The following is a 24215-nucleotide window of genomic DNA, read 5'->3' on the forward strand; positions in this document are numbered from 1 at the left end:
GGGGAACAGAAGAGATCCGATTTGTTAAACAAAATTTAGAGTCAGGTGCTCCCTCGAGTTTTGAGCTGCGCGCTTAGTCAGGTCCAGGGTTGAAAATAAACGGCACTAAAAACTTGTTTTCGGCGCCTAAAACGGCATAAAAAATCAGTTTTCGGCTGAAAAATTTATTTTTCGGCAACGTAAGTTTTTACAAGTTTAGGTATTTATTATACCGAATAAACATGAGCTTTTCCAAGTTTTTCCACGAGATAACATGTGGGCAAAACAAGTAACGTGAACTATGTTTGGATACATTGTTTTCAGATTCTCGCCAGCTAATATATTATACTGTACTCCATCGGTAAGAAAAAGACGAAATTTTGTGTAATAAGTAGTAGCTCCCAGTTTTGATAGCGCTGTCATAACTTGCTGTTGGACGATAATATTATTTGGCGGAATATTAATTCGCTCGATATTCAGCAAATAAGGTAAATGTGTTTTATCGTTGTCAAGTTTCCCAATCAAAACAACATAATATTTGTTTCCAAGATACTCCGCTTCATCGAACTCAATGTAGAAAGCCGGCCATGACGCGACAATGTCTTTGAGTGTCTCTAGTTTCTGATCATAAATAGTACTAGCGTAATTATTTGCAAGAGTAACGGAACTTGGAATAACCCGCTTGAATCCATTTTGGAGGACACCGTGTAACTTTTCTCGGTCTAATGCCGACAGCGGAAGGCCTGCGTCAATCCATGACTCGGTTAAATCGAGGAAAAACTGGTCTACCACAGTTGTTTTATTCGTACGTGTCAAATGTGTCAAGTTACTCTGCCGCAATTTGTTAAGATTTGCGTTTTTTATGTGTTTATCTGAAGCACAGTGATCGGCAATATGGTTACTTTTTGATACATGGAACGATTTGCCACATAAATCGCAAAAAACTAGAAGCTTTTTCTCTTCGGTGGATAAGATTTTGAGGCAAGGATGTTGTTTTACAGCCTCTTTAGTTGACGTGAAAGGCGCGATTTTAGGCATAGTTAAATAAAGCTGTTAATTACCAGTTCAACAAAGCGCGAATGATAGATTTGCGATGACTAATTGCGCGGTAGAAAGTTGGATTAATCCGCTTTTACTTTTGTTCAATTAACCTAACTTCAAATTACCAGTATAGATCTCCGGCATATAAATTTTAAAATCGGCGCGCAATTAGCCTAAATCGGCAAATTCGGCGTTTCGGCATATGCCGTTTATTTATAACCCTACTCAGGTCCATATTGCTTCACCATTCGTCTTTAGCCGAGGGCTATAAGAACTGCTACTGACTGTCTGAATTTCAAGAAAGTTTTCAAAAGTGAAATTGCTTTGTTAGCGAAGAAAACTTAGATCAATCTGTTTCCATTTTAAACGGTTCATAACTGGCGCATCGTCTAGTAAAAACCCATCGAAAAAGATGGTCCGTGAAAGGAAACAGACTTCACGCCTATTTTCAATCTCGTCCTCATGTTGTCTTCTAAACTCATCATCGTCCTCTATTGTGTACTCATGGTAGGATTTGGGAGTAAAAGCCATTGTTCGCCTGAAAAATAAACCAGAACACAATCACATATCTGCCATAATTAATCATTTAATTTTGAATAATGAATGTAACAAGAATATGCGTTCGGTAATGTGCGTTCGTACAGAAAGTCCCGACCCCGCTCATGCACATTCATGGCATATATATCTACCAAATCAAGCAGAGATAGAATGTCAAAATAAAAAAGGTAAACCAGGCTTTTTGAATTAATAAATGATGTATTCTTGTACCAGTAAGGGCAAGGCCTTTTTCTCTTTTTTCGACAGAATGAATAAAAGAGAAAAAGGAAAACATTTTAAAGTTAGTTGAAAAAGAAATCAACAGCAATACAAACTCTAGCAGGAAAAAATAACAAATTTGTCAGGTAACCAACTTGCCAAACAACAAAAATGGCTATTTGAACAAAAAAACTTTACGGTTATCCGGCCTGATTCACCCGTATTTCATTTAATCAGATTTTGCATTTTCAAATAAAATTCAAAAATTGCGCTGAAAAAAAATAATCAATTAATTCGCCCAAAAAAGATACATTATGCTGCTAAAAAAAGACATCAGAAACACAAAATCATCAACATAGTAAGAAATCAGCGCAAAAATTGCTCTCTATTCACTTTACGTGTGAACCGATGGTCGTAAATAAAATTGAAGAACAATTGATTAGAGAAGTATATGAGCAAAGGTGAATTCAGGGGAAAAAATAGTGAGCAAAACACGTAAGGCAAGAACCAACGCAAAAAAAGAGAAAATTAATCTGGACAAAAGAAAACTTTTAGCCCAAAAAATGTGATAGATCCAAACAAGTCGTTTTATGTGAAACAAATTCAAGCTACTTCTCACCAAAATCAAAATTTTGCGATACCAGCGATAATATATAATGTAAATAACAAAGAAACGGATGTTTTGGAAAACTCAAAAGGTTAGTGTCATCAAAGTTTAAAAAAAGACGTTACTTCATATTAAAACACGTCAAGTGCCATTTAAAATCAGTAGCCACTTTTTAACATTCAGACAACCCTATTCGAGCTAGATAACGTCTAAGACTCGAACTACAGAAAAACGGTAAAAGAACAATCTTTATTCAAGATAACAATACGTATTTTCAACGATATGCTCTTATTCTATCACACATAACAATCCTCATCGAACGTACACATAAGACATCTAAAGTAACACTGGCGGCAAAAAGGCTAGACAAGACCTGTTAGCCTTTTGTGAGCCAATAAAGGTCAGTTCAGCTCATGTGTAACGTAATTTGGCCTTGCTTTGGCATTAAAGTTAAACCATTCAATGCGTGTTGTTAGTCTAATAATTTTATATCTAAGTCATCTTAGTCTAAATAGGGCTAGTTTAGCTTAAACCGCTCTCAAACGGTTCGTTTCTCAAGGCACATGTATTAGAATACGGATTTTGCTTCGTAAGGTTCGACATGGTGGGGGCTCGAACTACCGGTCCTTAGATTGAGAGTACAGTGCTATACTAACTGTGCTATGGTTACTTGTTTTGTTACGCATACAATTTAAATATACTCACTTACTTTTGTCGCTGCATACAATTCTCGCTTACATTTTTTTGTATTCACAACATCCTCCGGCCCCGAAAGTGGTGTACCAAAAACTGGAATCAATTTTACAACGGGTCTGACATAGTTACCGGACTTAAGATCTTATTTCGGCGGAACGGGCAAAGCCGTCGTCACCAAAGCGAAGTTTTTGATACGTCCTAGAGGAAAATGGCCTCGGGGAGATGAGTCTTCGGCGAGCCATACCAGATCTCCTGTTTTTAGCTCATCTGAAGCGGATTTTGACCATTTACTGCGACGATTCAAAGCCGGTACGTACTCATCCAAACATCGTTTCCAAATTGAGTCGGCATGTGATTGCGCCCGGATGTAACGCTTTCTGTGATCGAAATTGTCACTTTCAACTAATGAAGGGAGCACACTAGGACGGAACCCGAGAAGAAAATGATTTGGAGTAATTGCGCTCATTTCTGATGGATCATTGCTTACAGAAGTGAGCGGCTGCTTGTTGAGCGTCATTTCAACTAGACAGAATGTTGTTTGGAGCACCTCGTCAGTCAATCGGCGGTTACCGAGTACAGCGTAGAATGTCCGTTTGACACTCCATACCATGCGTTCCCACGAACCACCATGATGGGGGAAGATGGAGGGTTAAAGTGCCACTTAATACCTTTCTGTGACATTTTGCTTGCAATCGCACGTTGGTTCACAGCTTTAAAGCAAGTTGGCAACTCTTTCTCCGCACCAGTAAAGTTTGTTCCATTGTCTGACTACAGAACTTGCGGTGTCCCTCTTCGTTCGATGAATCTTTCTATGCCCATAACACAAGAGCTGGCATCCATAGAATTTACGACTTCAATGTGGAGCGCTCGAGTTGTAAGGCACGTGAAAAGGAACCCCCAGCGCTTCTCAGTTGAACGCTTGACGGCGACATAGAACGGTCCGAAGTAGTCTATCCCTGAGTTGGAGAAAGGTGGATTACCAAAGGACAGACGCTCGACTGGTAGATCATTGGCTTCACTGTGTCTGCACTACGCTTACGACATAAGATACAATTGTGCTTGATTGACCTCAAAGCGGGACGAAGCCTGATGATAGCAAAACAGCGCTGGATGAAAGCTCGTAAGAATTCAACACCTTCGTGGTGGTTTTCCAGGTGTGCCTTCAAAAGAAACAATTTTACTGCAGGATGACGGCTATCTAAAATAATGGGGTGTTTGAGGTCATAGTCCGCCTCAACCAAACGTTTCAATCGGCCGGTTGATCTAATTAAGGCATTTGGGCCAATGAAGGGCGAGAATGGTGCGATGCGACTCTTCTTGTTAATTTGTTTACCATCAAAAAGAAGTTTTTGTTCAACTGGGAATGATTCCAACTGCATGAGAAACTGAAGCTTAGCCTCAGCTACTCGAAGTTCATCAGGATCGCAAATATTGCGGTCTGGTGTACGATATGAAGCATGTTTAGGGAGTATACGGAGGAGATAGGCTGTAATTCGAACTAGTTTGTTGAAAGAACTGTACCTATCAAAGTCAAATATTTTCTCAGGTTGCATTATATTGACGGCAAACGCCATTTGTGGCTCAGTTACATCCTTTTGTGAATCGTGCAAGGATGGTTTTGTTTGAAGGCTATCTCTGATGCTTGTGCTGGGTTGAAAAGGGAAGTGAGAAGTCAACAAAAAGCTTGGCCCTGTTAACCAACTGCTTGTTCTTAAGTTTTCAGCTGACATGCCTCTTGTTCCAGCATCTGCTGGGTTGTCTGCAGTTGGCACATGGAACCATTGATCAACAGTTGTTGACTCCAGAATTTCAGAAACTCTATTAGCAACAAATATAGGTTGCTTGTCAAGTGAACCCAGCCACTGTAGGACAGTGGTGCTATCAGTCCACATAAAGACTCTGCTCAAAGGAATTGTTAGGGCTTTAATTATGTCAACTTTCAATCGTGTCGCCAAGAGGTCGGCCTGTAATTCTAGTTTAGAAACTGTTAATCACTTCATGGGGGCAACCCTCGCCTTCCCTAGAACAAAAGCAATTTCAGTGCGTCCACTACTTCCTGATTTTACTCTGGCCCTGAGGAAGGCAACTGAACTAAAAACATCCTGAGAGCTGTCTTCGAAAACGTGGAGCTCCAACTGATCGAAAGCCCCGGAGAAGAAACTTCTAGGGATAGTTAAGTTGCATAATTTAGGCAGATCTGAACTCCAGACTTTGAACCTATTCATCATTTCAATGGGCAGGGTGTTGTCCCAGTTTTGGCCACTCAGTCTCCAAATGTCCTTCAACAATAGTCGAGCAGTAACCGTGAATGGCGCGACCAACCCAATGGGGTCGAAGACTTTTGCTACTAAGCTGCGGACTAAGCGTTGCGTGACTTTGTTGCTTGCGTCGCACTTTGTGCCTCGACTAACGACTAAGGTATCCTTTCGATGGTCCCATTTTAGACCCAGAACATGTGAAGAAGCTTCTTCATCAGAAACTAAGATCACTTTAGGTTGGCATAAATGATCATCGTTTTCGATTTCATCCAGTAAGTGTGGTGTGTTACTTATAAATTTTGTCAGCTTAAATCCTCCTAACTTCAATAATTCAACTAATTTCTTGGACCTACTTAGTGCTTCGTGTGGTGTTTCTAGAGAATCCAAATAGTCGTCCATATAGAATTTATCTAATACAGCTTGCGCAGCATCGGGGAGCTTACGAATGTTGTCTTTTGCTGTTTTCTGAAGCGCAAAGTTCGCACAAGTTGGCGGATCCTCCCGCCACAAAAATCTGAGGCAGGGCTGATCGGCGAGTGGGACGCCCACTTGAAGGAACATACCCTCGGTATCGGCGGAGACGGCATACATATGCTGCCTAAAACGGATGAGATTATGAATGAGACGCTGAAGTAGGTCAGGGCCTGTCAGTAACGATCTATTTAAAGACGTTCCGTGGAATTTTGCGGCACCATTTAATACCCTTCTAATTTTTTCAGGTTTATTTGGATTTTTTACAGGGTGGTGTGGTAAGTACCACTCACGTTTGGATCGCTGACTGGGTCCTTTTGGGTTTTCTACTCGAAAAACGTAGCCTTTCTCGACATCATCATTTATGTTTTTTGAATATTTAGACCGAAGTTCTTCGTCCTTAGAAAGCCTTTTCTCGAGGGACTTTAGCTGCACGAGCGCTGAGTAATAATTGTTTGGTAAGTCGACGTCGTCATTAGCCCAAAGCATTCCAACTTGATATCTTTGACCGTCGTGCGTCGTGATTTTCTCGAAGATTTCGACTGCCCTGCGGTCTGCTGATGAACTTGGATCAACTTCTTTCATTGCACAGTAAGACTCCAGTTCGTACCAGGTTCTTAACTGCTCTACTAAATCTTGTTCTGGCTCAACAATAGCTTTGAAGCAGGACGAAACGAAACTAGAGCTTGAAGGCAGTGGACCACTCAACACCCATCCTATTGGTAGACGGACGGCAACGGGGGCGCATTTTGATTCACTTTCAAAATACTCAATCGGGCGGATGGCGTGGTACACGTCCTGGCCTAGAATCATTTCGATATTCGAATAGCTATACCGAACGGGATCCAGAATACTCAAGTACGGGTAGGTTTCTTGCAAATGGGGGACGTCCACTATAGCAGAACCAATGTTTAAGTTCTCCCTAATATATGGACTAACCTGGAAACTTTCACAAGTGTTTTCTGCCATAGGTTTTACGGTGACATCTGTCACAAGTATCAATTGTTTGCTGAGTGTTTATCCCGCAAACCGTTAATAAGAGACTTTTACCCTTAAGCTCAAGACGTTCAGCTGCAGCATTCGAAATCCATGAATGACTACATGCCGGATCACATAGTGCAAAAAATTTTGTTTTCTCATCAGTGGGGCTAATTAATTCAACCTGTTTCACTTGCAGAAGACCTTTTACGTCCGATACTGAGGGAATAGAGGATGAGCTATTCTGAGTCGGTAGTTCATTCTTACCACCAACTGTTACTGATGAGGACGACTGTGTAGTTGGAGCATTGTTAGCTTTACTTCCTTTCTTAAGATTGTTTCTAGGGAAGATACGATCAGCTCCGTGTAGCAATGAATTGTGTGAACTAGTGCAACCAGAATGATTACCTTTTCTGGGGTTGGGGCAATTTCTAAACTGATGTGACCCTTTCAAGAAAGAGAAGCAGAGCCTATTCTCAGCGACAATTCTTGTTCTTTGTGTTGGGTTCTCACGTGTAAATTTTGGACATCGCCACAAAGGATGGTTAGCCTTACAATGAGGGCAAGTTTCATCCTTAATGGGTCTTGGAGTTTGGGTTTTCGTTTTCGCGTCAGTTATTTTTGAACTAGATGCAAAAACCTTTGACGTAGTTTTTGTTTTCGACGAAAAAGACGGCTCTTCAGGTTTCATTTTAAACTTGGCTGTTTTCATGCGGTCATGAGTGCCAGATTTCGTTTGCAGCCAATCTTTGAAATCCAGCAACGTTGGACGGTCCCATTGGTTCCTCACAATGTGTGAGCACCAAGATTCTTTAAGATTTGGCGGTAGCTTATCCACGGCTTGATTTACTAAAGACGAACTTTGAAGATCGGCCTCATACGATAATGACCGAAACACGCCAACCAGACTAGAAATTACGGACGCATAGGCAATAATGTTTTCGGAGTTATGCATCTTTATTTGGAGGTAGTTGTTCAGCTTATCCAGATGAGCACCAACAATGGCGTGTGGTTGGCCGAGTTTTCTTTCCAACACTTTCATTGCGTCATTGTATAGAGCTCCTGAATACGCGAACTGTTCTATGGATTTCATCGCTTTTCCAGTTAAAAGTCCTTTCAGATAGGTCAACTTGGCAGCATCTGAGAGATTCTGGGAATCTATTGCACTTTTGAATTGTCCTATCCATTCGTGCCACAAAAGTGGGTCTCCATTGTAATTGGAAAGGTTCCATTTAGGCAAGGGATTGAGATGACTAGAAGTTATAGCGTCAACCAAGTCTTTCACATTGAATGACTGATTTGTTTGAGGTATTTGTGCTGCGGGGAGAGGCATGAAAGCGCTTGACGGGTATATGGGCATCGTGGATTGATGATGAAGAGCCCTTGGAGCTGCAGGTTGATGCAAAGGTGCTGACACTGGTTTATTTGGCTGATTTACCACGGTAGCTGTTAGAAGGGGTTTTGATGATAAAAAGTTGTACCACCACTCGAAAACGACACCACAGGTTGGCTCATACTTGAGTTTGCCATTTGTGGTGCGTTCACTTGGGAAACTCACTGGGCTACAGTATCTAAAGTTGGCATATGCCAAATTGTTAAATTTGGTAAGAGGTGGCTTGCCATTGGATAATAATTTTGACGATGGTTCGAAAGTGGGTTATGTCTACTCTGAACTTGTGCATTTTGATTCTGAGTGAACGGTTGGCTTAAGACAACATTCGTGTTGTTTGTATTAGCAACGACGTTTTGATTGTTTGTGCTCTGATTCACAAAAATTGGAAGGTTTGTGTGTGTACTTAGCATCATACTGTTGTTTACGTTCGCTGCTTGGGTCTGCTGTTGTTCAGAGTTATTGTGATTGGCATCATTTGACGTCAGATTCAACGCTTCACCCTGGGAAAAGGATGATTAGGTCTAACGACATTGTCCGATAATTTAACAGCCACTTGAATGTTCTCACTATCTGTTTGCAGATTTTCATCAGGTAGCTGCGCATCATTATTCCCCAAAGAAAAGAAGTACGGTACCCCTCTGGGTGTTCGGGTGAAGCTGCTATTAGTGTTAGCAAATAATGATTGATCGTGGAAACCTCCTAATGAGGCTTGCGGAACTTGAGAAATGTCTGTTAGGGATGGACCTATCTGCGCGTCGTTATGTTGCAAATTTTCAACTGGTACTTGATCTCGTGATCTACCAAGCAGTGGATTGATCTCCATCTGCGGAGCAGCAATTCCTGGATTAGCAGCTCCTGAATTTCGTGGTACTTCTGAAGGCATTGTTTCGATCGCGGCAGGCAATATGTTATTGGGGTTGGCATTGTTTACCCAATCAGTTACACGCTCAACAGTATCGATATGATTTGACGTCAGTTGCTCGTCAAACTCGTTACCTAGTCTTTCATCCGAGGACTCCATCGCCTCGAGCTCGTTCACTTTGGCTTCAAAAAGCCTTTTTCTGTTTTCTTCGCTGATTGTGTTCAGTTCTAGTTGATGCTTTTGTTGAGCCAGTTTTAACTTATTTTCGTTTTCTCTTTCTACCTCTTCTCGCTTGAGTTTTGCTATTAGGCGTTTTTGACTTGATGCCATCGAATTCGTCTTTGTACCTCTACTCGACGCTTTCCTCTGAGTTTTGCTGGCACATTGAGGTTCTGTGAGTGACTCGATGTACTGGCGCGCCCTTATCACATACTTATCATGTGTTTCGCTTGCCTCCTTCAACCAGAGTTCCCGGTCCTCGGTGATTTGTGCTTTGTTAGGGTGTCGGGCGGCTAAATTTATTAACTGCTCATTTTTGGATATTGCTGTAGACAAAAGGTCTTTGGCCTTGCCTACCATGGTTCCGACTCGTGCTTTTCGTGCAGCGCCTTCAATGGCTTCATCTATGCCTCTGTAAACTTCGTTTACGTTTAGTTCGGCTTTAGATCTTGCTTCAATCAATTTTGTTACTTGGGCCTCCATCCTTGGAACAGTTTTAGAAATTGAATTTCAATTAGAATGAATTTTTATGCACTCAACAATTTTAGATTACAATATTAAGTTATGGGAATACAATTAAAGGGTTAATGGTTTCTCTAAGCGATCAGGGACGTAAGCGATGTGTTTCGTTCGTGAGATAAAGTTTTAAAGATTAACGGGGAAGGCCGACGAGCTCAATTTAACAGCACCGCCACTAGCCAGGAGCAAACCACTGCCAAGCTATAGCCTTGCACTTAAGCTAGCCACGGCTCGAGAGCAGAATCCTCCAAGAGAGCAGCAGCCCTGTTAGCGCGAGCTTTTCGACGTCGCTGGTTCAGTCTCTTCGGACGCGTTTTCTTAATAAGACAATTAAGGTCGAAGCTATAGAACCTTACAATTGTTAGGGACTTGATCTCACAAGAGAAAGGTGGATGCAATTGGGTGTAGTCGTTAACAACAGCTGGGTCCTTTGCTTTGCGTTTTGAAAGCAAATCTTTTAAAACGTGGACTACAACAAAATCTGTCTGTTTAAGTGCTGCAAAGATATCAGGAGCTCCTTGCCGGGGGCAGTAGACTACTGCACTTATTTTGTTCTTAACAAGATTAAGCTCCTTAATTAACTCTTTTGCGGATAATGGGTTATGATTGTTGTTGTGATGAGGCGTTAAACTATTATTTATGGCGTCGTGCCAAATGATAACTTTGTCTGCGTGTGGGTACTGAACGCTTAATTTATACTGCACAGTTTTCCTTTGCTTGAAAGCTTTGAAGCTCAACCCAGGCTCAGCTATGGATGATTTTACGTGACGAGAGTACTGAGGTTCACGCAATTTGCTTATTGTTCGACTAAGGGAGCTAGCACCAACAATAGACAGCATTTGCTTTTATTTTCGCCGTCATACAAAATTATTGATGATCACTTTGTTTTCGGTTAAGTAATCACTAAGAAATTTTCGGCCTTATGGACACTCAAAAACTTTTACGCTAATTGAACACTCAAAAACTTTTCGGTTAATTGAACTCTAGGAAATGTTTCGGTTAAATGAACACTTGAAAAATTTTCAGCTAATTGAACACTGGGAAATTTTTCGGCTAAATGAACACTCGAAAATTTTTCGGCTAATTGAACTCTAGGAAATTTTTCGGCTAATTGAACACTCGAAAAATTTTCGGCTAATTGACCACTAGGAAAATTTTCGGCTAATTGAACACTAGGAAATTTTTCGGCTAATTTAACACCCAAGTTATTTGGCTAATTGAGCACCCAAAGTTATTGGGCTAAATGAGCACCCGAAGTTATTCGGCTAATTGAGCACCCAAGTTATTCGGCTAATTGAGCACCCGAACTTATTCGGCTAATTGAGCACCCAAGTTATTCGGCTAGTTGAGCACCCGAAAATATTCGGCTAATTGAGCACCCAAGTTATTCGGCTAATTGAGCACCCAAAGTTATTCGGCTAATTGAGCACCCAAGTTATTCGGCTAATTGAGCACCCGAAATTATTCGGCTAATTGAGCACCCAAGTTATTCGGCTAATTGAGCACCCGAAATTATTCGGCTAATTGAGCACCCAAAGTTATTCGGCTAATTGAGCACCCAAGTTATTCGGCTAATTGAGCACCCAAAGTTATTCGGCTAATTGAGCACCCAAGTTATTCGGCTAATTGAGAACCCAAAGTTATTCGGCTAATTGAGCACCCGAAGTCATTCGGCTAATTGAGCACCCAAAGTCATTCGGCTAATTGAGCACCCAAAGTTATTCGGCTAATTGAGCACCCAAGTTATTCGGCTAATTGAGCACCCGAAGTTATTCGGCTAATTGAGCACCCAAAGTTATTCGGCTAATTGAGCACCCAAAGTTATTCGGCTAATTGAGCACTCAAAATTTTTTTCAGTTACTTGTGTCTAAGTTGAGGTCTGCCGCCAGTGTGAATACAAGAAGCACCAAATAGAGATAGAGTTTACTTTGAAGACTAATGTTTTGTCTTACAGTTTTTCCACACTTCCCTGCCCCAGATGACACTGTCTAAACGAATGACCAAACCTCTGTGTGCCAGAAGACCAAAAACTGTCACTGACCCAGCCTCTGTTCGCCACAAGACCAATAGCAGTCGCTCACCCGGGCTCTGTGCGACAGAAGTACCAATAGTAGTCACTGACCCAGCCTCTGTGTGCAACAAGTTCCAATAGTAATCCCTGACCCAGCCTCTGTGCACCAGAAGTTCCAATAGTAGTCACTGACCCAGCCTGTCTGCGCCAGAAGTGCCAATAGTAGTCAGTGACCCAGCCTCTGTGTGCCAGAAGTTCGAGTGGTAGTCACTGACCCAGCCTCTGTGCACCAGAAGTTCCAATAGTAGTCACCGACCCAGCCTCTGTGCGCCAAAATTTCCAATAGAAGTCACTGACCGAACCTCTGTGCGCCAAAAGTTCCAATAGTAGTCACTGATCCAGCCTCTGTGCGCCAGAAGTTCCAATAGTAGTCACTGACCCAGCCTCTGTGCGCCAAAAGTTCCAATGGTAGTCACTGACCCAGCCTCTGTGCGCCAAAAGTACCAATAGTAGTCACTGACCCAGCCTCTGTGCTCCAAAAGTTCCAATAGTAGTCACTGACCCAGCCTCTGTGCGCCAGAAGTTGACGTAAAGCGGACGATGTAATCCTTAACCCGATTACTTTCACTCGGTGGACCAAAATATTCGAGCTAGATAACGTCTAAGACTCGAACTACAGAAAAACGGTAAAAGAACAATCTTTATTCAAGATAACAATACGTATTTTCAACAATATGCTCCTATTCGATCACACATAACAATCCTCATCGAACGTACACATAAGACATCTAAAGTAACACTGGCCGCAAAAAGGCTAGACAAGACCTGTTAGCCTTTTGTGAGCCAATAAAGGTCAATTCAGCTCATGTGTGACGTAATTTGGCCTTGCTTTGGCATTCAAGTTAAACCATTCAATGCGTGTTGTTAGTCTAATAATTTTATTTTTATGTCATCTTAGTCTAAATCGGGCTAGTTTAGCTTAAAACCGCTCTCAAAAGGTTCGTTGCTCAAGGCACATGTATTAGAATACGGATTTTGCTTCGTAAGGTTCGACATGCTGGGGGCTCGAACCACCGGTCCGTAGATTGAGAGTACAGTGCTATACTAACTGTGCTATGGTTACTTGTTTTGTTACGCATACAATTTAAATATACTCACTTACTTTTGTCGCTGCATACAATTCTCGCTTACATTTATTTGTATTGACAACAAACCCGATAAAATACAACATGGAATGTAAACACCTATGTTTTAAAACATATCTCTAGTCTAATCATTTGTTAAAAGAGCACGTCTAAGTTTCACGTTGTTGGACAAAAGAGTCAAGTTTTAGTTGCAATTTTGGCGGCTTTTTGAATCATCTTGAAAGTTGCAATAACATTGGCCACATGCTGCAAGGGCACAAAGGGGGCATCAAGGGTTTTCGGAGGCATCAATTGATTGAAGTCTTTTGTCGTCCTCTTTGAAATTGGCTCTGAAACTGTAGGCTGAAATGTTGTCAATATGGTCAGTACATCAATTTGTGGGAAAGGGGTAACTCACGTTGCCTAAAACCGGAGCAAGAAAAGACGAAAAAACACTACGGAGAAAAAACGCGTGCGAGACCGGAAACTGGTCGAACGAACGTGCCGTAAGCCGTTTTTACCTTTACGACTCGTGTTTCTCCATCTCGTCATGGCGTTGTCTCCATGACTCTTCCCAGTGGCCAAATGCCTCTTGGTGTTTGGTCTTTCAACACCCAAACAATGTCGTCCACTTTGAGACGTCGATCGTTGCTGTTTGACCATTTCGACCGTCGGCTAAGCGTTGGCAGATACTCTTTCACCAAGCGTCGCCATATATGGTTCATCAGCTTCTGCGTGTTCTTCCATGTCTTCAAGCTTGCAGGTTGCTGGTCTCCAAATTGTCCTGGTGGCAAGCTATTGAAGGGACGCTGGATAAGAAAGTGGTTTGGAGTCAAAGGTTCCTCGTTGTCAGGCTGCTCAGCGACGTTAGTCAGTGGTCTGGAGTTGAGGATTGATTCTGTTTCCACCATAATTGTTAGGAAAGTGTCAAAAGAGAGTCTTCTGGATCCTAGAATGAGGAGGAGCGTTCTTTTGGCGCTCTGGATCAAACGCTCCCAGACACCGCCAAAAGGAGGGCCGTAAGGGGGATTGAATTTCCACGTTGTATTGGCTACTGCTAAAGCTTTGTAGATTCTGTCATTGTCCAAGTCTTTAACAGTTTTCTTAAGTTCTTCAGAAGCGCCAACGAAAGTTTTCCCGTTGTCGCTGTAGAGAAGTTGGGGCTGGCATCGACGACTGCAAAATCTTCTGAAGGTATTGAGAAACGTATCTGTATTGAGGTCTGGACACGTTTCTAAGTGAACTGCTCGCGTCACCATGCATGTAAATATTAGACCATAATGTTTTTCTAAAATGCCTTTGGCGTCTTCGATGTAGAAGGGTCCAAAGAAATCTACACCAGAATTAGCAAAGGGGAACTGTGTTTTTGCTGTTGGAAAACGAAAACTAGGTAATGGTGCCATAATTGGTTGAATGTTTTTTGTGTCAAAGCGTCGACATAAGAAACAATGAAACCGTACGCTTGCTAACGCTTTCCGAAGGCCAATCACATGGTAACGTTGTTGAATGAATGCTTTTGTTGGTTCTGTGGACTGGTGAATACATATTTGAGGGCATGTTCCAAGTACAAACGAACAATTTTGTCCTTGGCGTGCAAAATTATTGGACGTTTTTCCAAATCCAGTTGTGTTGGTGCATACTGCAATCGACCACAAGATCTGAGTAATCCGTCCTCATCCAACAGTGGATTTAAGCATCGTATTTTGCACTTAGAAACTAGTTTGATTCCACGTTGTAAGGAATTAACGGTCGAATGGAAAAAACTGTCCTGAGATAATTTCAGGAGATAATTTCTTGATAATTGAATGTCTTCAGTTGTGTATTGGTGATTGTTCTTTCGCATTTTCTTTGCACGATTAATTAGGTTGAAAACTGTTGCAACTGTCAGAAGAAGTTTGTTCCATGTTGAGAATTTACTCGGATCGACTATAGGTTTAATTGTCTTGGGACTTCTCGTGACTGCCGCACATGTTGCGCGTGGTTTGTTCATCTCATTCCAGGTCGACTCGCTTTGGCAAAGAAATTGGGGTGGATCTAACCATTTCTGCTGAATTTCGTTTGTCTCAAGACCGCGAGTTCCGTGATCGGCGGGATTGAGATAAGTTGAGATGTGATGCCATTGCTGGGGTGAAGAACTTTTATGAATTTCTCGCAATCTGTTTGAAACAAAAACGTTTTGCTTCTTATTTGAGGCTATCCAGTCCAAAACTACTTGACTGTCGGACCAGAAAAAAATTTGGTCGAATGTCAGTGTCATTTCTCTTTGGATCAGTTGTAGAAGGCGCACTCCTATAACAGCGGCTTCTAGTTCCATTTTTGGCACACTTATTTGTTTAATGGGAGCAACTTTGCATTTTCCCATGAGAAAGCATGCCTGTGGCGGAGTGGTTTGACTATTGGTTGTACGGAGGTAAGCAACGGCTGCCATAGCTGCCATTGAGACATCCACAAATATATTAAGTTGGCTGCTTGTGATTTTACTGAAATTGTGAACAGTTCTTGATATTCGGATTTCTGGCATGGCAAAGTAGCTGTTTAGAACTTTCTGGAGGTCATGGTGTAGTTCATGTGGTATCAAATCATCCCATTTTCTTCTAAGTTTCCAAATCTGCTGCAAAATCATTTTGATTCTAATTGTCAGGGGAGACAATATGCCGAAGGGATCAAAGATTGAAGATACCAAACTGAAAATTTTCCTTTGTGTGTACACTGTTGCATCTTTAGGAAATTGTTGTAGGGGAAACACGACAAAATCGTCAAATGTTACGTTCCATTTTTGACCAAGGACTCTTATGATCTCTTTTGTTTCGTCTTTGTCCTCGGAAGAGATTTCAGCAAGTACATCTGGTTGGTTCGAAACAAATTTTGTCAACCTGAAGCCACCATTTTTCAGGCATCTTGATGTCTGTGATATGACTTCTTTGGCTTCTGAAATTGTTGGCAGGGACTGAATGTAGTCATCCATATAAAAGTGGTGTTTAATAGCGTTCAAGGCGGCTGGAATTTCACTTTTGTTGTCTTCTGCACATTTATTGAGCAAAAAATTGCGCAAAATGGTGAACATGTTGCGCCAAAGATTAATCTAGTGAAATGAAATTGTCGAATGGAGTTGTCTATCATCCAAAGGAAACGAAGAGCAGACTGGTCTTCTTGTCTCACGGCAATCTGCATGAACATTCCTTCGATGTCTGAAAAAACAGCAACCGGGTGTTCTCTGAATCTCAACAGCACTCCAACTAAGTTATTTAGCAAATCAGGACCAGTTAGAAGATTTGAGTTCAGTGATTCACCGCGGAATTTTGATGCTGCGTTGGCAACTCTTCTCACTTTTCCGGGTTTGTTTGGATTAGTGACTGGATGATGAGGTAAGTACCATATTGACTCTGGGGGTGGTGCTTGCATTTCGACTGGCTTGACAAAATTTTTATCCAAGTCCGTTTGGAGTGTCTGGTTGTACTTCTGATTGAGACCGGGATCGTTTTGTAGTCGTTTTTGTAGACTTTTTAGTTGACTGACTGCTGAGAAATAGTTATTCTGGAGTTTCTTTACAGGTTTCCAAGGAAGGCCAATCTGATATCTTTCACCGTTGTGACAGATTGAGTTTTCCATTGTTTGCACTGCTAATTGGTCTAGTGAGCTGTCTTCATTCTGTTCGGGTAATGTACCTTCAGCTTCTATTTTCCAGAATCTTTGAACTAATTCGTCCAATGGTTCCTCTTCAGTGTCTTTCCGGCAGACATGGTAAATGAATGGTTGGCGAGGGGGCTTGTTTGAGTTCATTGTTTTAGGAGATAGCTCGTACTCTCCAGCGAGAGTCCAACCAAGCTTTGTTTTTACGCCGAATGGACGCTTTTTGCTACCTTGGATTACGTCGACTGGATATGTGAAGGCAAACGTATTGACACCAAGAAGGGCGCCTATTGCACCGTTGGCTATGTCAGGGAAATAAATGTGACTAAGTTCCTTAAAGGTGTCGCATAATTGATTGAGTTCAAGAACGTTAGCGGGTTATACATTGAGACATGGCGTGCTATAGGCTCTTGCAATGCTGAAGTGTTGATTGATTTTGTCATAAGGCGTTACTGTCACTGTTTCACTAATTTTGGACAGTGGCATTTCATGTTCAGTGTTCAGGTACTGCAGAGTTGTTGATGCTTGTGCTTCGCAGGGAAGCTCAAGAAAGCTAGTAACTTTATCCAGCAGGAAGGTGAACTGGCTTCCGGGATCAATCAAGGCGTAAGTATCAAACACTTTACTTCCGTTTACAAATGAAACTGGTATTATTTGTAGTTGTTCATACCATTCAGGAGGAGTTGTATTTCGGTTGATACTGAAGTTTTGGGTCGGATTCGAAGCATTCAAACGGGCGCGTTGAATATTTTGTTGTTGTGATTGTCTTTTACCAGAAAACGATTGACCGTATCTTGTTTGCTGGCTCTTTGTACTGCTGACAGTGTCAGTACTTTTGTTTTGATTTTGTTGTTGAAAGGATGGCTGTGTTTGGGGGCTTGCTAGATTTTGTGTCAGTTGATTGGGATTGCTTGTTGAGAAGGCAGCGGTGGGCCGCTTAACTTGTTTCGAAAGATCATGCAAAGTTGTGTGGTGAAATCCTTTACATGTTTGGCATCGTTTTGTGGACGGACATGACTGCTTAAAATGTTTGTTGCTTAAACAGTTCGAGCAAAGATTGTTCTTGCTCACAATGTCATACCTTTGGTCTGGCGAACATTTCTGGTATTCAGGGCATGTTGCGAGTATGTGACTTCCTTTGCATTTCTCGCAAGACTTGTTTGACTGATCACCATCTTTACGCGGAGGAAAGGGTGGTTGACCATGCTGGTTTGCAGGGCGACTTGAGTGCAATGAATTCGGTTTCCAATTGTTTTGTGAAATATTATAAAATTGATTCATAGCATTGCTGTTCCTATTATCATTGTTGTTGTTAATTCTGCTAATGCTATTACTGTTTTGACGAAAAGTGTTCCAATTATTAAACGGCTTATGAACATTTTCTCTGTTGATTTTGTCGTATACTTGGGCCTGTACTTCAAGCCACTTCTGAAAATCAGAGACGGTTGGTTGATTTCCAATTGATGTTAATGTATATTCTGTCCATTTTATCAGAATGTTATGTGGAATTTTTTCTTTTGCCTTTTTCATCAATGTTGAACTTTGTAAGTCGGCTTTGAAGCCTAAATATTCAAAAGCTTGCACTAATCGTTTGAGAAAAGAAGCGAAAGATACGAAACTCTGATTGTTGTAGTCATTGTTCGGACGCCAGGCTTCCAGTTGATTGATGAAAGCATTCACAACAATGCTGGGATCTCCAAAGTGATCCATGAGCTCTTTCAAAGCAATCTCGTAGTAAGCTGGGTCACACGAGTAGGCTTGAATTTTTTCTTTGGCTTTTCCTACGACCGAGTTCTGTAAGTATGTTATACGGTGTGTATCCGTAAGGCTAGTATTATTGTGAACTAGGTTGAAAAAATTGTTTATCCACTCATGGTATTTCAGTGGGTTACCATTGAAATTTGATATTGTTATTGGTGGAAGTTTAATGGAATTTTTGTTTGTGGTTTGTAATTTAAAATTTTTTCAAACGGGATTGTTTCTGTTTGCATTTCAGTTCGCGGCTGAAAGAGTTGCTTTCCGGAAAAAGACCAATTTGGAATTTGTTTCGAATTTCCCGAAATGTTTGGTTGGCTTATATGTTGAGTAAAGGGGGAAGAATGGCTGTTTGGTAGTTTGTAAAGGGATTTTCCGGAGAAAGCGGACAATTAGGTGGCTGAGATGATGTACAGCAAACAAGGTTGGTACCTTGGTTGTTGAGTGTTGTATTGGAGGGGAAAACAATTCCATCGTTTGGTTCTTCCAATCGATTTCCATTGCTAAAATAAACTCCAGTTGGGTAAAGTGGGTTCTGAAATTGTTGGGAAACGTTTGTTTGCGCTACTGTTGGTAACGACATTGCTGACACCAATTTTCCGCTGTTCTGGTTTTCACTTATTGGAACAGCTGAAAATTGAGTGTTTGAAACAGTTTGAGCAGTTGCACTTTGATTGTTGTCAAACTGTAGGGGATTGTGACGACTGTCTTCGTAACAATATGGATTTGGCGTGGTCTCATTTGTCACTCTATTTGTTCCTTTTTCTGAATGAAATTGACGCTGAAGCATTTGCTCATTCAAGTTGCATGAACTTGATATATGGTATTTATTGGTTTTGTTAACTGAGCCATTATGTTGAAGTGAGTTTTGTAAATCTAATGCAAAACGTTGTATGCTTTGATCTTCCCTTTTGTTATTTAAGGGAACAGAAGACTTTTCTTTTGGTCTAACTGTGGCATTTGCTGGTTGATTCATTGGCAATTCGGGCAATGTGATCAATTTTGAATTAGAGAACTGGTTCAATTCTTCAATTGATGAGTGAATTAATTCCGGCTGGTTATCAAAAGATTCAACAGGAAATAAGACTGCAGTTTAATTCATTGGAATGGAGGGTTGTTGAATTGAAGCCATTTGGTTGAAAGTGTTCTCCTGCTCTCTGGGAACAACGTTGTGTTCTGGGGATTGAGGATTACTCAAGACAAATCTGTCTTGAATGTTTGCCCTGGATCATAGGGTTGATGCTGGTGTTGGGGCTGCTAACAACGACATTGATTGATTTATGTGTTCAAACCGTCGTAAAATTTTTTACTGATTCTTCAGTCAATTCTCTAGTATCCTGCGCAAATTGTCTGTTGTTCTGAAGGAATTTGGAGAGAAGGGTAGGTTTATTTTCTCCTTGCGGAAGGAAAAACGATGGTTTCGCCGGTCTTGGGGGCACTGGAGGGGAGACATTGCTGGCAGGATTCTTTACTGTCATGTTGTTTTGCTCTGAGTTTTGGGAAACCAATGTCAATCGATGCGACTCGAGCTGTCTTTTTGAGGAGTGTGAGACGCAGCTCATGTCATCGCGCACTCGAGTTAATGATTGACTCAATTGACCATCATCGTCGAGACTGTTGACTTCTAGTTCCAATTTTTCTAGACGAGAGATCAAGTTCGATTGACGTTTCATGACTGAGTTTATGCTACTAGAGCTTACTTTTTCCATCATGATGCTGTCAAGGTTCGTCTTCAGCTCTTCAACGCTCTCCTTGATTTTGTTGATCAACAAAGAAAGAGTGCGGAAGCTTTTTCTCTGCTCAACGGATGTCTGTAAGAGATCAAGCTGATTTTTCATGTTGAGCTCAGTCATTTTGAACTTGTTCAATGCGTATTGCAATTTCTGGCTGTTTTCTTTTGTCATCTTGATGAACTGACTATAGTCAACTCGTGATGGTTCTGTCGTATTTAAAGTAAAGGTAAAGAACGGCTCGAAATTTACGGAGCGACGACTTTTTTGGTAAATTAAAAAACCTCTTAAGTTTATGTAGGCTAATCAGCCTAGCTCTTTTCGTTCAAAAATAGCGACGCAATTTTCACAAAAACAGGAATCCTAAAGATGTTTTTTTTTGGTGCTAAATCTGGCTAAAAATTTGCTTAAAAAAAGGAAAAACTAAGCGTTCGCGCGTGTGTACCGTTGATCTGTTGAACAGGACCAAATAATTGCTTTCAATTTTTTTTACATATGACTTTGCAACGATTCTCCTGTAAGTTTTGGTTCTCCTTTTATCACTTTCAAGGTAACAGAACAATTTTACTAAAGTGTTTTCTCTTTTTTTTTTCTGTGGAGGTTTAGGAACAAATAAAACCTAAAACCAAACAAACTAAATCTATTTTGATACTTCTTCAAAATAAGTAATTTTTTTTAGAATTTAAAATGCGGTGCGAACAGGCAACGTGAGCTACAGACAAGCAGAGAAGACTGGTTGCTTATAAGCTGGGTCTACTTTGAAGCTCTTTTCCAAGAAATTCTGTTTTGCAATTCTTATGAAGTTTAGGACAACTGCTACCATTAAAAACTGCTTGTATTTGTTACTGGATAATATCTGCCACCTATGAATTGATCATGTTTACTTTGGTGACTACTGCGACCCAAAGGAAACACACTCCTCTTCAAATGTTGACTACTGAGACCAAAGGGGAAAAAGGGACTTCTTTCGGCAACTTCTGAGACCGCGGACAAAAAGAGACGTTTGAGTTTTCCAACTTAAAGCGACTATTTGCGTGAGCGAATTTTAGTGGGGAATTTTTCCAGAGCTTTTGATTTCCTTGTTTTTTGAGAAAAAAAAAGAAAATAAATCTTATCTTCCCTTTTTTATTTCTCTTGAGAAGGTATTTTCAGTGTATACTACTCAATTAACTAGATGCGCGGTTAGTAGTATGCAAAATTGAAAACAAATTAAATGTAAATGTCGGTTTTTCTTAGGAATGCATACTACCCCATTAACTAGGCTCGCGGCTGGTAGTATGCAATTATGATCGAAGAAAATACAAACATCTTTGTAGGTTTTTTTTTGTCAGAAGCTTTTCAGGAATTTTCTGTCTGTTCTTTTCGGTTTTGTAGAATGGTTATATAGTTTCTCAACTTGTTTTGTAATGAACTGAGGAGTTTCACAAATAGCTCTGTTTGAAAATTTATTGACTTTTTTTTCAATAAGAAAAAACGTTAGAAAAAACGTTTTTTTGATTTTTATATAACAGAGAAACAATTTTGCCACTTTTCTGTTGCTTCTTTGCAGTTTTGCAAGGGGATGAAATAAATTTTAAGCTGGTTTTCAGACAAACAGAAGTTTTTTCGAACGCTTTCTTGTTATCTACTGAAAATTTCCAATAAACATTAGAAAAATGTTTTTTGATTTTTTTAAGTAAAAGGAGCAAATTTGCAAATTTCAAGTTGCCTCTTCAAAAACTTGTATATTCAATCAACTGATCTTGAAGCTTCTTTTCCAACGAAACCAGGGGGGCTAATCAATGGGTTTCAGTGGAATTATTAAATGTTTTATTCAAAACTTTAGGAAAACGTTTTTTGATTTTTTTTTAGTCAAAGAAGCAATTTTTGTCAAAATTGAGTTGCTTCTTTACAAAATTGCAAAATCGATAAATTGATTTTAAAGCTTCCTTTCCAACGAACCCAGGGGGGCTAATCAATGGGTTTTTTGGATTTATTAAAAAGTTTTCCTTAAAACGTTAGAAAAACGTTTTTTGATTTTTGAGGCTCAGAAAAGCACTTTTGCGACTTTTGGAGTTTTTGAGCAAACATTTTACATAAGGAGTTCAACCAAAATAAAATTGATTTTAGGTCCAATTGAAGTGTTCTATTCAAATAAAAATTTTACTTTCATGTAGATTTTTTGCGACAAATTGAGAAAATTGTTTTTGAGTTTTTCCGATGCAAAAAACGCTATATCGTTTTTTCGTGCAATTTGTGTTTTTTTTTCGTTAATGGCCTACATGTAGTTTCTCACGGTTATGTCATTCATAAACCATCAACAAAAGCTCGTTGGGGGACAAATTTTGTGTGTTTGAGATTTTTTGTCGCAAAAAAATCACGTTTTTTTCGATACGTCTAACCGGGGAAAGGACTTCTAAGGTGACGTCTGGAACCTCGGGCGGTCATCTCTTGGTGACGTCTGCAACCAAAAAAAATGTCAGGCCTTCTTTGTCGGGTGACGTCTGAAAACCCTTGAAAAAAAGAACTCTTCGTCTTTGGTTGGCTCGTCTGCACTAAGAAACTCTTCCTCTGTCGTAGTCTTGGATATTAGTCTTGGGGTGTGCTCATGCCCCCTCTATGTTTCAAAAAAAAATTAACTTAAACACAGAAGGTTTTATGTCACCAAAATTATGTTTCAAAACATATCCCTAGTCTAATCATTTGTTAAAAGAGCACGTCTAAGTTTCACGTTGTTGGACAAAAGAGTCAAGTTTTAGTTGCGATTTTGGCGGTTTTTTGAATCATCTTGAAAGTTGCAATAACATTGGCAACAACCTACAAAAGAACATAAGATTTGAAAAATCACCAAAAATACTCAAAAGTAAATGGTGATCTAGTCATCAATTTCAACAACAGACTAAAACCCACACAGCCACTACGACTAACTAATAAGTGATGAATTACAAAAATGATTTTAATTTCCTAAAAAGTATCAATTTTTGACCCCAAGCAATGTAAAAGTTCATTGGTGGACCCTTGACGAGCCAATGAACTTTTGGCTCTTCTTTCATTAGTTAGCAAAAATTTGTTTGCGGTCCATTGATTGAATCAAACAACAGCGTCTCTGCACAACTGGACCACAGGCAAAATGAGTTGCCATTTCTGTCTTCCAAAAGTATATTTCTTCTCTTTTAATTTAGTTCGGAAAAAAATTGCTATGAATTTTATGCTATTGCAAAGAGTGCCGATGTTCGAATTGGTTTTCAAAAGGTTATATTTAGTTATACGAAAAAGAGAAAAAACGTAAATTAGGCCAAATTAAAAAATGAAGTTTTAATTAAGAAATGGCACGCTGACCCTCAACCATAACACCAATTGTATGTTCTTTGCGATCTGATGGAATTTCTTGTTTTAATTTTATTAAGCGTCGAAGAAAAGGGATAAATTAAAGGAAAAAGAGGGGTGACGAAGAAGGGCTGGCCATTTACTTTTCCCATTTCTGATCAGAAAAGCATCTTGTATCTGACGAGTAAAGACAAAAAATTTCTAATATTTGTGTCAACTTAGGTGTTCGCTTAAATTGCCCACATAGATATAATTTCCGGTTTCTGGGCGAATTTCAGGTTTTGTTCTGAAAACTGAATTTGGTTGAGGCATGCTTGGTCAAGTACTAAACCAAACTGTCCAAGAACAGATAAAAACGACTCAAACAGATTGAACTATCACATAGGACGGGGCGTATAAGGTAATAAAAGAATAAAACAAGGTATGAACCAGAATCAGAGGGTATCGACCCATGACACTTTTTGGCCAGACCGGAATTCTTGACTATGCAGTCCACTATCTGTGTTTGGTCTGAGACCTCATCCCCTGGAAAATAAAGATACTTCTATATGCTAATTCAAAAAAAACTCACCTTCAACCTCCAACAATTTCAAACTTGGATTCACGGCGACTATTCTGGTGAACTTGCTGAGATTTAATTATTCTAAAATGATGACATTTCAGAAGACAAACAGCTGTAGTATTTAGAATTTGCAAAATTGTAATATGCAGGTTCATAATCTGAACAATTGTCGATTATTTGTTTGACTTACGGCTGCGGTATTTGGATATTTGTGCATCTTGCGAGGCAGTCTAAATTGTTACCCAGTCTTTCTTTCGATGAAAACAGCTTTGGTTTACGTCATATATCAATTTTGATACTTGTGTTGGACTGCCGCTG

General features: G+C 40.2%; 4 protein-coding genes across 7 annotated transcripts in view; all 4 read right to left on the reverse strand.

Moving 5' to 3' along the window:
* LOC142349238 (uncharacterized) overlaps window positions 1-24215 on the reverse strand; it is a 43613-nt gene extending 19398 nt beyond the window's left edge. For 2 of the 4 annotated variants that reach the window (XM_075400666.1, XM_075400668.1), the window contains exons 1-2: window positions 23907-24059; window positions 1456-1558 (exon numbers count right to left, since the gene is read on the reverse strand). In XM_075400666.1, the coding sequence (XP_075256781.1) occupies window positions 1456-1551 (96 nt within the window). In that variant the 5' untranslated portion in view covers window positions 1552-1558; window positions 23907-24059. Of the gene's footprint in view, window positions 1-1361; window positions 1420-1455; window positions 1559-23906; window positions 24060-24087 lie in introns of those variants that run through there. The other 2 variants (XM_075400667.1, XM_075400669.1) reach the window with 2 other exon arrangements.
* On the reverse strand, window positions 3222-3689 carry LOC142349093 (uncharacterized). Its single transcript, XM_075400506.1, has one exon. The coding sequence runs from the start codon at window positions 3687-3689 to the stop codon at window positions 3222-3224; it is 468 nt and encodes a 155-aa protein (XP_075256621.1).
* On the reverse strand, window positions 4030-4971 carry LOC142349094 (uncharacterized). Its single transcript, XM_075400507.1, has one exon. The coding sequence runs from the start codon at window positions 4969-4971 to the stop codon at window positions 4030-4032; it is 942 nt and encodes a 313-aa protein (XP_075256622.1).
* On the reverse strand, window positions 5071-8146 carry LOC142349095 (uncharacterized). The gene is made up of 3 exons (XM_075400508.1): window positions 6859-8146; window positions 6095-6611; window positions 5071-5935 (listed from the first exon to the last, which is right to left on the reverse strand). The coding sequence occupies exons 1-3, from the start codon at window positions 8144-8146 to the stop codon at window positions 5071-5073; spliced, it is 2670 nt and encodes an 889-aa protein (XP_075256623.1).

Source organism: Convolutriloba macropyga, chromosome 11 (genome assembly GCF_964194025.1).
Source record: "Convolutriloba macropyga chromosome 11, txConMacr16.3, whole genome shotgun sequence".
NCBI lineage: Eukaryota > Metazoa > Xenacoelomorpha > Acoela > Convolutidae > Convolutriloba > Convolutriloba macropyga.

Bases quoted from the DNA above. Each gene is read 5' to 3' on its own strand.
- LOC142349095 (XM_075400508.1), bottom strand. From the start codon at position 8,146: ATGCCCATATACCCGTCAAGCGCTTTCATGCCTCTCCCCGCAGCACAA. The intron at 6,612-6,858 runs GTAAAAGTCTCT...AAATGATTCTAG, and splicing joins TGAACGTCTTGAGCTTAAGG to GCCAGGACGTGTACCACGCC. The intron at 5,936-6,094 runs GTACTTACCACA...CATCCGTTTTAG, and splicing joins CAGCGATCCAAACGTGAGTG to GCAGCATATGTATGCCGTCT.
- LOC142349093 (XM_075400506.1), bottom strand. From the start codon at position 3,689: ATGGTATGGAGTGTCAAACGGACATTCTACGCTGTACTCGGTAACCGC.
- LOC142349094 (XM_075400507.1), bottom strand. From the start codon at position 4,971: ATGTGGACTGATAGCACCACTGTCCTACAGTGGCTGGGTTCACTTGAC.